Source organism: Hypomesus nipponensis, chromosome 18 (genome assembly GCF_054491055.1).
Source record: "Hypomesus nipponensis isolate SF chromosome 18, ASM5449105v1, whole genome shotgun sequence".
Lineage (NCBI taxonomy): Eukaryota > Metazoa > Chordata > Actinopteri > Osmeriformes > Osmeridae > Hypomesus > Hypomesus nipponensis.
In genome coordinates this window covers 2,934,400-2,946,349 of record NC_140378.1, presented here as the reverse complement: position 1 = coordinate 2,946,349, position 11,950 = coordinate 2,934,400, and the positions used below count along the sequence as shown (strand labels likewise).

At 49.6% G+C, this 11,950-nt stretch overlaps 1 protein-coding gene across 1 annotated transcript in view; it reads right to left on the bottom strand.

The window, feature by feature from the left end:
• Positions 1-54: 54 nt before the first annotated feature.
• cacna1db (calcium channel, voltage-dependent, L type, alpha 1D subunit, b) overlaps positions 55-11,950 on the bottom strand; it is a 53,988-nt gene continuing 42,092 nt past the window's right edge. The window contains exons 38-52 of the mRNA XM_084681339.1: positions 11,709-11,868; positions 11,204-11,331; positions 11,007-11,103; positions 10,396-10,498; positions 10,077-10,178; positions 7,489-7,625; positions 7,079-7,195; positions 6,271-6,713; positions 5,712-5,738; positions 4,759-4,899; positions 4,487-4,641; positions 4,125-4,246; positions 3,545-3,679; positions 3,164-3,349; positions 55-2,610 (exon numbers count right to left, since the gene is read on the bottom strand). Coding sequence (XP_084537465.1) covers positions 2,323-2,610; positions 3,164-3,349; positions 3,545-3,679; positions 4,125-4,246; positions 4,487-4,641; positions 4,759-4,899; positions 5,712-5,738; positions 6,271-6,713; positions 7,079-7,195; positions 7,489-7,625; positions 10,077-10,178; positions 10,396-10,498; positions 11,007-11,103; positions 11,204-11,331; positions 11,709-11,868 — 2,341 coding nt within the window. The 3' untranslated portion in view covers positions 55-2,322. The remainder of the gene's footprint in view (positions 2,611-3,163; positions 3,350-3,544; positions 3,680-4,124; positions 4,247-4,486; positions 4,642-4,758; positions 4,900-5,711; positions 5,739-6,270; positions 6,714-7,078; positions 7,196-7,488; positions 7,626-10,076; positions 10,179-10,395; positions 10,499-11,006; positions 11,104-11,203; positions 11,332-11,708; positions 11,869-11,950) is intronic.

Genomic DNA, 11,950 nt, shown 5'->3' with positions numbered 1-11,950 from the left:
TAAATGTCCCTGAGATGTCATTCATATATCAAGTGGCTCTGCCCGACTGCATGCTAGGACTGAACACTCAGGGGAAGAGTTTATTCAGTAATGGTCATTACAAAATAATTTTCAGCAGTTCATGGTATTTCCAGGCAAATATTCAAGAGATTAAAAGCAAAAATGTACAAAAAAACAGGTAATAATCTTTTGGTACAAAATCTAAGAGGTACTATATCTGCTACAAAGTTGGTATCAGTCTTTAGTAGTCTGTGAAAGCATGGGCAGTTTAGAGAGCAGGAGATCTTCAAGTACAGTAAATCACTTTACACATTAATTCAGAAACTGTACAGATTTACATGGTGTCAGCAATATCCAAACATTGGTACACGTCAATAATAATAATATATCAATAATTGCACGTTGCTTTACTTGCTTTAAGTCTCTATTATTCAGCTCAACTCTGAACCAAGGAGTTAGTGTGAGTTTCTCGATCATTAGAAGGATCTTTATCTCTCCATTTGTCTTTCTGACAAAATATAATGTGTGGTTTCATTTCCTGGAAACAGATAAGCACACATCTTAGACCAAGAACAGCATCAATACTACTTTCACAGACACTAGGCCTGCTCTAGGGCCTTGAATCATGTCCACGGAGATTTCCCACTGAAAGGTCATTTTAGTCAGGTTGAATATGTCTGAGAAACTGGCCCTAAATGCAGTTTAGTCTCTGATAAGGGTGCAATCTAGGTCCTACAAGTCTGTTCTAGAACCCCTGAGGTTAGTTGAGGGGAGCCTGCAGGAGAGGTGTGAACTGTGTTTTCATTGGTCAAGTAGTCAGGTGTAACTTGGACATTTAGTGTGCTTGATTTGCCTCACCCAAATGAACTGAAACAGAAAGCAGATACCCAAAAGCAGATACTATGCATGCGAGGAACTCTGCATGCGAGGAAAGCCAAATCAAGTGCCCTTCTATAGTTATTTGACGTGTTGTACCTCTCGAGTTTACACAGCAGGTTAGAAAATGCATATGAACCTACACAGCACTTTTAGACACACCCGTATGTGAAGAAGCATAATAGTACCTTTTGGTCTGATGTTGAAGAAGCCCTTCCATTGCACATTGACAGTGGACAATGTGGTCGCCACGACATCATTTAGTGTTCAGTTTACAACGCACAATTAGAATCACAGTTAGAATGTCCTTCAGTGGTCCACAAGATCATTAATGTTTGTATAAAACCTGCAGGTTGTGTGTTGGCAGTGTGCTGTGCTATGTTGGTCTATTGTCAATCATTCGTATTGGTGACAAAAATGTGCAAACGAGCTAGTCCTGTCCTAAGGAATGTCCCTGTATGCAGTAGAGATGGCATCACACCAAGTAGAATAGCAGCTCTTGTGCATTCTAGAAACCAGAATGACTGGGATCTGATCTATGATCAGAAGAACTACTCTGGTTCTCGCGCATTTGCCACTTAAATATGCAATCTACTGTGACAGGGGAAGGCAGAACATAACAAAGTAGAATATCATTGTCGTTCAATATAAATAAATGATCTAACCCAAACCACTGGGGTAAAAGGTCCTATAAATAAATAAATTACAAAATATAAGTAATCTCTTTTGAATAAAATTGGAAATTATTCTAAATATATCTACATCATAAGGAGATTTTCATCAAAAGCAACCTGGCAGTGTGTGTGTTATTCCCTGTAGAGAGAGACAGTGTACGTTCCATGTGTGCCTGTGTCTCCGTTCAGTGGACTGAGTCTGGACACAGTTGACTTCCGAGGTTTCGATTCACAGTTTCACGTTGTGGTTTGAATACAACAGCTTGTCAGTGTCCACCTGATTTGACAGACTGGCAGGGTAAGGCAGACAGGAGGCAGGGGCAAGGGCAGGGGGCAGTGGGGAGGATGGGTGGAGGGTCAGGATTCAGAGGTGGAAGGGGGGAGAGGGCAGAAGGAGGCTGTAGGGGGAGGAAGGGACGGAGGGTGGGGAGGGCAGGGCTGCCGGGGAATATGTACGAGGAGGGGTCAGAGACATTGTTGTTTCACTGATATGTGATTTCCCTCTGGAACCACTGAGAGGATCGACGCCAAAGCTACAGCCCAGGGCAGGAATTCTCCGGAAGCACCCGGCCAAGAGTCCCGTGTGGGCGGAGCTTTCAGGCGTCACTTCATCCTCCAGTTTCTCTATCGCTTCCTTTGCTCTATCACTCAACTGCCCTCGAGCTGGCCGTGTTGCAATTCTTCACACACGGGAAGAAAAAATGCAAGGCACTTTTGATCACTTGTGTGAGTGTGTGTGTGTGAAAGTGTGCTGTGTGTGTGAGAGTCACTGCTATAGGCTGGTAATGCATATCATCTCGTCAGTCAGGTCCTCCTCCCCCTTCCCCCCCGAGTCCCCCTCCTCATCACTGTAGTCATGGAGACCACGGACCCTGACGGCCGCCAACGCGTCTGTGACCTCCGACCCCGCTCTGTTACCCAGACTGCCGTTCAACAGGTTGCTTGCGGCGCTCTCCATCTCATCGATGGTCAGCTCGCAGGCGTCCGCTATCTCATGCTTTGTCGCCGCCACAAACTTGGGGTCTTTGGCATATTTTCCCAGGCCCTCGGAGATCAGCACCTGGCCGGAAACAGCACACAGCACTGTTAGGGTCCTACCAGTCAGTAGGCTGGCCTCACCCTGGCCTTACCCTGGCCTTACTCTGGCCTCACCCTGGCCTCACCCTGCCCTTACTCTGGCCTCACCCTGGCCTCACCCTGCCCTTACTCTGGCCTTATCCTGGCCTCACCCTGCCCTTACTCTGGCCTCACCCTGCCCGTACTCTGGCCTCACCCTGCCCTTACTCTGGCCTCACCCTGGCCTCACCCTGCCCTTACTCTGGCCTCACCCTGCCCGTACTCTGGCCTCACCCTGCCCTTACTCTGGCCTCACCCTGGCCTCACCCTGCCCTTACTCTGGCCTCATCCTGGCCTCACCCTGCCCTTACTCTGGCCTCACCCTGCCCTTACTCTGGCCTTACTCTGGCCTCACCCTGCCCTTACTCTGGCCTCACCCTGCCCTTACTCTGGCCTCACAACGGCCTTACTCTGAGCGATCCGACCAAGCTGGCCTCCTGCTTACAAACTGGCCTCCCAGGGCCCCTGGCTGAGATGTGGGACTAGAGCAGACTCACGGCCTCCACCAGGCTGTTGGCACTGCCCCTCTTCTGCTGGTGCTGCTGGCGGTACTCTGGGGGGATCTGCAGCAGGGAGGGGGAGTAGGCGACCCGCGGGGGCCCCTCGGGGGCGTCGCTGTACCACGAGCTCCTGCGGGCCGTCCCAGGAGAGCTGCTCACACTGTCCTGGCCCCGCCAGTCCACCTGGAGGAGACGCACACGCCACACCGCTGACCCTAGGCACGCACTTCATGCACTGAAACGCGCCCATGCGCACCAAAGCTCAAACAAGGACAGACGCACCCACCGACACACAGCAGTGCAAACGTACGGATTCTCGCTCACACGTATTTGCACATTCAAAACAGGCCAAGCACGCGCGCGCGCACGCGCACACACCTGGATGAGGGGTGTGTAGCTGGTAGATCGGTCTCGGCTGATGGGTGAGGCCGGGGGCGTGGCCCAGGAGCGCAGTGAGCGCGTCGGAGACAGATGCTGGATCCTACTGCTGTCCAGGCCTGCCACCGCCATCACCTAGGCAACCCAGTGGTCAAGTGAAGAGGAAGAAAAAGGAGAGAGACTGTCTGTATGCCCCCATCTGTGTGGGATCCTGCCTGTGTGCGTGTGCACGTATAGTATGTGTGTGTGTGTGTGTGTGCATGCATGCGTGTGCATATGAGTGTGTGTACTGTATATGTGTGTATGTCTCTGTGTAGTGTACATGTGTGTTTATATATCTACATATGTCTGTGTAGTGTACAGTATGTGTTTATATATCTATATACTGTATATCTAAAGTGTGTGTGTGGGTGTGTAGACAACAAACTCTAACTTGGACATTTAGTGTTCTTGATTTGCCTCACCCAAATGGACAAACAGAAAGCCCCAAAAGCAGATACCATTCATGCGAGGAACTCTGCATGCGAGGAAAGCCAAATCAAGTGCCCTTCTATAGTTATTTGACGTGTTGCGTGCTCACCTGCTGCTGCATGAGGTGCAGGGGCAGGGCCGTGCGGTGGCGTCCAGAGGGGGACAGGGGCATGTCCTCCTGACTGCTCTGTCTGCGTAGACACTCGAACGTGAAGGTGGGCCTGTGGGAACCTGGACACACAGACGGACGATCCCATGAATGGAGCTGCACCAGTCAGGACAGTTCAATGCCATGGGAATTTGGGGCAATGCGCCCGATTCAACAGGAGTTCATGAGCTCATTTGGGATGTGCAACAATGTTCATAGATATAGATGAATAGACTCCATCTCTTCTGTGATGCTTCACACTGGCCTTGAGTGTAGTAAAAATGCCAGGAGTGTACTAGCAACAATAGCTGTAGCAACCTCACCCTGAGGTGTGGAGGGTAGCAACCGTCGTTTAGGTGACCGTCTGCCATCCTGGTAGATGGGCTGCTGATCGTCGTCATAGAAACAATCAGCTTGATGGTAACCCGTGGAAGCTTCCAGATCGAAGTCTCCCTGAAGGTCTGGGTACTCCGACAGCCTGGGAACCACACGACTACTATTAATACTGCCCACAACTAATCACAACTAACCCCAACCGCGTGAAAGCCTTTGTGACATTCAACAGGCCTTCTCTGGGTCGTTGTCACGGCAATACCTGTCTCTGGCCAGCATGATGTCATCCTCTTGGAACTCCTCTCCACTGAAGTACTCCCCAGATCCCCTGTCATCATCGCTGTCCCCGCCCCCCGGGTCTTCTCTGCCAATGGTAGGGAAGAGACCGCCCCCGGGCTCGGACCTGGGATCACAAGGTCAGCGTTAAAACACCTGGAGGTCAGGAAGACATCTAGACCGGCAACCACAAGCAGCAGGTAGTCAAGCAGAGCATCGAGTGCACAGGTCATGATTACAGCGCAATAGAAAATCCTATTTTTTAAGTTACAAAATGGAGGTCATATTATTACATCTTATTACATGGCTGTTCTTAACGCTGTAGAAAGCTCCATTCACTTGAAGGGGGCTTCCCAACGTTCTGCGGTCTGTTATCTTCTGATGACAAACTGTTGCAATGAATAACAGACCGTTGTCAAGGAAAGTGGCCTTTTTGCTTCTCTTTGTGCTACGTCTTTCGTAGCACTCCGCAAGTAGTCCGGTAACTTTTCAACCCCAGCGTACTCCGTTGCTTAGCGAGAAACCTCCGCTTCGCGTCAGGGTGCTGTTCGCCCTGTCGGGGGTTATTTTCCCGATAATGACCGGCGTTCTATACATGAACCCTTACGTCAATGTAGGGAGAGGGGATTTATGAAAAAGGAATCCCTTGAATCTCCCTTGAAAAAAATTTAGTTTTTGAAATTTAGGGGTGAGGTTTATCGGTCAAAATGTCAAAGATCCCTCTGGGGGTTCCGGGAGAGTCCTGCGTACTGTATGGCTGTGGGGCTGAGCACAAGCATAGAGACCCACAGATCAGAACTGTGTCAGAGCAATAATGCAGGGAGCAAGCTACAACTACAGCTCGGCCATTGAGCTGTGGTTGCATCTATATCGCTTATTAGTTCTATTGCTGTTTGATAACCTTCAACCACACACATGCACGCACACACACTAACATACCTAATGTAGGTCTCATAGTAGCGAGTCCTGGCCCAGGAAGAACACATAAGAAACAGTTGGGATGACGAGGATGAGGAGCAGAGGAGGAAGAGGGAAGGAGAAAGAAAAGGAGGAAGAGGTGGAGGATGGGCATGCAATGACAAAGACAAGAAAACACAATCCTTAATAGATATTAACAACAACAACAAAAACATCCAAACACATTAAACTAAGAAATGATCAAATTGATCATTTGGGTGTGTTACACAGACAAAAAAATATATAGCAATGGAGATTGTCCATTGAAATGGTTTCACAGTTCTAGGTTTTATTACTTTCACTTGGACTGGACCTGAGTTTGGACTGAACTGGTATATGGTGACCTCCAGGGTTAAACAATGACTTGGCGAACTGTGACCTCTAGGAATATGGACTGACCTGGTGAACTGTGACCTCAAGGAATATAGAATGACCTGGTGAACTATGACCTCTAGGAACACAGATTGACCTGGTCAACCACAATCCTTTTTGGGATTCGAGAACTACCTTTGACCTTTAGGGAGGAGGTCTGGACACTGACCTAGTGGAGTGTGACCTCCAAGCTGTGTCGCGGTCATTGTGGCCGTGGCTCAACCCCGAAGAGGGCAGGGCCCCGTTAGAGGAGGAGTGTTGGCGCTGGCGCTGCAGGGAGCGCTGTCTCCCAGGGGCCAGGGGGGGTAGGGTGGGCTGTCTCCCAGGGGCCAGAGAGGGTAGGGTGGGCCCGTTGGCATTGTTGAGGTTGGTGTTGGAGGATCTGTGGTGGGCGGAGTTGGGGTGGTAGTTGAGCGGGTTGGGGGGCTGGCGGGGGTTGTGAGGTCGGGGGGTTGAGGTGCCGCCGGCCCTGGGCTGGTGGGGCTCCACCGAGGCGTGGATGGACGGGGGCAGGACCTGGAGGGGTCTCTGGGTGACGTTGGTCAGGAGGACAGAACCGCGCTGGTCGCCATTGACATGGTTGATGTGGTTCCCGAACAGGCCGCCATTTCGCTGGGGGAAGAGAAACAGAGGGAATTTCCACAGCAGCATTCAACGCACACGTCAATGTTGAACACATTCACATCTCGCCCCGCTGTTCTGAATGTTTAGATATGTTGTTGTTTACGTCTGTTGCGTAGAACAAACTGAAGTGGTGTACACCTTAACAAAGCCAGTAAACACAGCTGTGGGAGCCGTTTTGGAAAAATGTTATCAGAGGACTATGACCTATTATGGTCTGTTTTGATGTTGAGCAAGCAGACTATCAGCTAGCAACCACTACCAAGCCTGGCGTCAAGCAGGCATGCAGTTTCCAGGCACCGGCCTCCATAGAGGAAGTGGTCACAAAGGAAGTGAGGCGTTGATCGTTTTTTTACCCTATAAATCTCCTCGTTCTCCTCTGCGTTTACATCTACTAGCCCCTCCTCCTGGAGGTCACATGATATGACGCGGCGGATCTCTGGGCCTATGTCGTGCAGTGTGCGGAGACCGGCCTGCAACGAACCACGACAAGAGAGCAACTGAGAGCAGGCAGGATACACACACATCCACTCACGCACACACACTCAAACTCTGCAGGTCCCATGGACGGTGTTGCAGGTGGCAACTAGCCAGGGAGCAGCTCTGGTATTGATATGCAGACCGCTGTGAACTAGCGCAGAGTCGTTTGGAACGCTCCAAAGATCACAGTTAGCCTGAGAGTCATTGCAGTTTCACTGGGGCGGAAATAGGATCATTCTTGCCTCTGAGGGCTTCGATTGGTCGATCACGGCATCCGTCAACTCACCTGCAAGGCGATGGTGGAGTTGAGCCCTTCCCACGAGTGCCGGCCCACTAGGCCTTGCTCCTTGCGTTTCCTGAACTTCCTGAAGTAGTCCTGTATCAGGAAGGTGGCATAGAACTTCCCCACTGTCACCTCGTCATCTGAGTGGATAGACCGCACACACACCTCTCCCGTCAACACAACTGCTGGGATATGTCAACAGGCCAAGAGCCATTCAACAGAAAACCACAACTCCTAAGACTAGAACCCATAACCAGCGCGCATCAAGATAAGAACTCCTGGGACGAGAACCCAGAATATCTGGTATTTGAGCCTAGAACATTATACCAGAACCTTAAAAATGTAACTGCTACTAGAAACCATAACATCTCATACTAGAACCTAACAACATGTGCTACTTGAACCCATAACCCCTGAAACTAAAACTCAACCTGTCCAACCAAATGAACAACACCATGTCTATTAAAGGGGCTGGGCCAGACTACACTACTACACACCATCCAACACTACTACATACCATCCAACACTACTATACACCATTCTACACTACTATACACCATTCTACACTACCACACACCATCCAACACTACTACACACCATTCTACACTACCACACACCATCCAACACTACTACACACCATCCAACACTACTACACACCATCCAACACTACTATACACCATCCAACACTACTACACACCATCCAACACTACTACACACCATCCAACACTACTACACACCATTCTACACTACCACACACCATCCAACACTACTACACACCATCCAACACTACTACACACCATCCAACACTACTATACACCATTCTACACTACTATACACCATTCTACACTACCACACACCATCCAACACTACTACACACCATCCAACACTACTACACACCATCCAACACTACTACACACCATCCAACACTACTACACACCATCCAACACTACTACACCCCATCCAACACTACTACACACCATCCAACACTACTACACACCATCCAACACTACTACACACCATCCAACACTACTACACACCATCCAACACTACTATACACCATCCTACACTACTATACACCATCCTACACTACTATACACCATCCTACACTACTATACACCAGACTAGCACAATACTACCTACTCCTACCTAGCTAAAAGACATAACATAAGTGACACTGCCACAGTTAGCATTTGAAGCAAGCGAGAGCACGACTGAAATGCAGTAAGCAGTGTCCTGGTTAGAGGCCATGTTAGACACAAACACAGAAGTCTAGATGTTAGTGAAGCAACAGCCGTGACCAAAGGCAGAGGGCAGAGGAGTGGTGGAGGTCTAGGTCACTCAATCAAGCATAGCAGAGAGGCAGAGAGGGTCACAACAGAGAGGAGGGCGGACAGGGCAGAGAGCTAGATGTGTGGAGAGATAAAGAGTAAGAAATTATATCGAGGAATTCAAATTGAGATAGAGCGAGAAAAAGAGAGACTGAGAGAATCTCTTGTTCCATGCCACCGGCCTAAAACAGAACTACGTCAGAATGTTCCAGAGGCAGAAAGAGAAGGGGGGGCAGGGGGGAGGGAAAGGAAGACACCCTGCAGACGGAGAGGAAGCTGTGGAGGAGAGATGCTTGAGTGCCCAGAAGAGATGGAGAGAAAGCAAAAGAGCGAGAGAGGCATTAGTAAACTAAACTACGGCATGCAAGGCAGTGTCCATGCACGCTAGTAGGCGCGTCGAAACAAGTAGAACAAGACAGAGAAACGCCATTGGACAATCGAGAATGAGACTAAATAGTTAGTGTTGTTATGGGCCAAACACCTCGCAGCAGCATTCAATGCAGTGTGATGGGAAAACACAGTCCGTGTCAGGAAGAGGAAACAATATAGCAGATAGAAAAGATCATGGGGTTCAGTACATCTCAGCTATAGAACCATACTAAACCATATACTGAACCCCATTACCTTTTCAGTACACGACAGTCCGCAATGGACATCACTGTACAAAAAAATCGAGGAGGATGTGAGCGAGACAGAAAACCACAGAGAAAGAGAAAGTGGGGGAGGAAAATAGAGCGAGACTGATAAAGCGCAGAAACACTGACAGAGATAAGACGAGTTTCGGAGAACCGCCAGCCACGCGTGAGTGCGTAAGGGTGTTTGTGAGGGTGTGCCTGTGGGCTGTTGTTATCTGTTGACCTGGGGCCTAACCTGTCAGTTAGTACTGGAAGTTAGGGTCCCAGTATGGTCCTCAACACCGCCCAGAGAGACACCCAATAGCAGAGACGTGTTGCCTGTGTATGGTGTGGTTTCTTTTGGATTCAAACGACTGCTTTTACATCCTTTTCCGAACAATATATTCCGGAATTTCCAGGAATTTTCGGCACTCCTGTAACATGCTTTGCATAGCGTAACGGCACGAGCACGCTGTTGGTGTACGTGGTCAAATTTGCCTATCTTTTTGTACGCTGTGCTACCAGAGTGCAAGTTCCGAGAAATAGAAAAGGAAAGAGGAAGAAAGAGAAAGAGAAAAAATGGAAAGAGAGATAGAAACAAAGCCACACGGCGTGAAGTGACGCAGAGACACGGGGCCGTTCCACTGACCGCCTGCGGGGGGCACCACTTGATCGAGCAGCTTCATGCTGGTCCTCTTCCAGATCTTCTTGATCACGGCCCTCAGTTCCTCGTTCGCCTGGTCCAGGTTGCCTGGCAAAAAAAAATGCACTTAGCGAAACCCCAGGATTGGCTGGCACCACCCTAAAGCTTGCTGCAGCAGCAGTTACAAGTGAGCCACCCTGTGGTCGAGCGTGGAACGACGCCACCAGGTCGAATGCTGCTTGTTTCGTGTCTGACCTTTGAGAACCGCAGCGATGGTGTATGGGGGCCAGTGGTCGTGTCAGTGTACACAACGTGGCCAGCTCACCTTCTGTCTTTATCTTCAAGGCGGTGCGTACGAGGGCAAAGAGCGTGGCGTTGAACATGACCGTCCCGTCGCTGTTCAGTGGCATGTTCATAGCAACCAGTCTCTATGGAGGAGAGGGAGGGGGGTGATTACATTACACAATGCTTATGTCAATGTACAATGTCTGTGCTGTTTGTGAATTCATTTGTGCGTGTGTGTGTGTGTGTGTGCATCTAAACTATCTTTGTCGTTATCCACGCATTGTACAATGTCTGTGCTGTTTGTGAATTCATTTGGGTGTGCGTGCATGCGCGCGCGTGTGTGTGTGTGTGTGCATCTAAACTAACTATCTTTGTCGTTATCCACGTCATTTCCCAGGACTGAATTACTGCTCCACTTTATTTGGCGTTGGGGACTATTCATCCTGTGTTTTCATTGACAGTAAATGAAAAGTGCCCAGAGGGGAGAAGCTGTATGTTACTACTGTTGAATCACAGCTGCAGATTCTCACTGGGAACACTCATCAAGAGGTCGTACTCTTCTCAGTGTTCTGACATGACAAATATAATCTAGCTGCCAACAAACAAACGCCAGGGGAACGTTATTGTGTGTGTGTGTGTGTGTGAACCCACCTTACAGGCCACCCTGTGAGGACAGAGTTTGCCGAAGCCCAGAGGAGGCTGGATTCTCCTCAGCAGAGTCACCACGTCGAGGTGTTTGATCCTGCCCCTGAATCACACACACACACACACACACACTGAGACCTGCACAAACACACTGATCTTTACGTGTGTGTGTGTGTGGGTGGGTGGGGGGGGTCCAGACTTACTTGGCCTCAGGGTCGTACTCCGACCAGATCCTTTTAAACTCATCCAGGTGATGGGGCCCGAGAATAGACCAATCCCGTGTCAGGTAGTCAAAGTTGTCCATGATGACAGCAACAAACAGGTTGATGATCTGAAGGACAGAGACACAGGCTCAAATCTATATGTGAGACTGTGCGTGTCTGGGAGGGGGGCATCCTAGCTAGCTTTGTGAGATTTGGATGTGCTTGAATTTTTCATTTTTTGCAAAAATACAGTTTGATAGACTAGATACTAGTTCAATAGGCACAAACGTGTGGGTGCATGGGCTTCCCTGTGTCCATAAGACCTGGTGGTTTAAACCTCAGCATCCTGCCTGTTGTCCCCCCGCTCCATCTCTTCCTGTCTCTCATTCTATCCCTCCTCTGTTTTTTTTGTCTCTTCGTTTCTACAAAAGTGCATTCTGTGTACACAGCGGTGCTCGCCAGCCACATGCCCGGTGCGTGTGTGTGTGCGTGTGTGGGGGTGTACCAGGAAGGCGCAGAGCATGTAGAAGCTGATGAAGTAGATGATGGCGAAGCCGCTTCCGCAGGTCTTCTCCTCCCCGGGGTTGTAGTCTGACTCGGGGTCGCACAGCTTCCCTGGCAGACACGCCAGCATGATCTCCTGCCATGCCTCGCCCGTCGCACACCTGTACACACACACACACACACACGCACGCATACAAATATACACACACATGCACCTCAACAACAGGAACCGACAAGATTTGA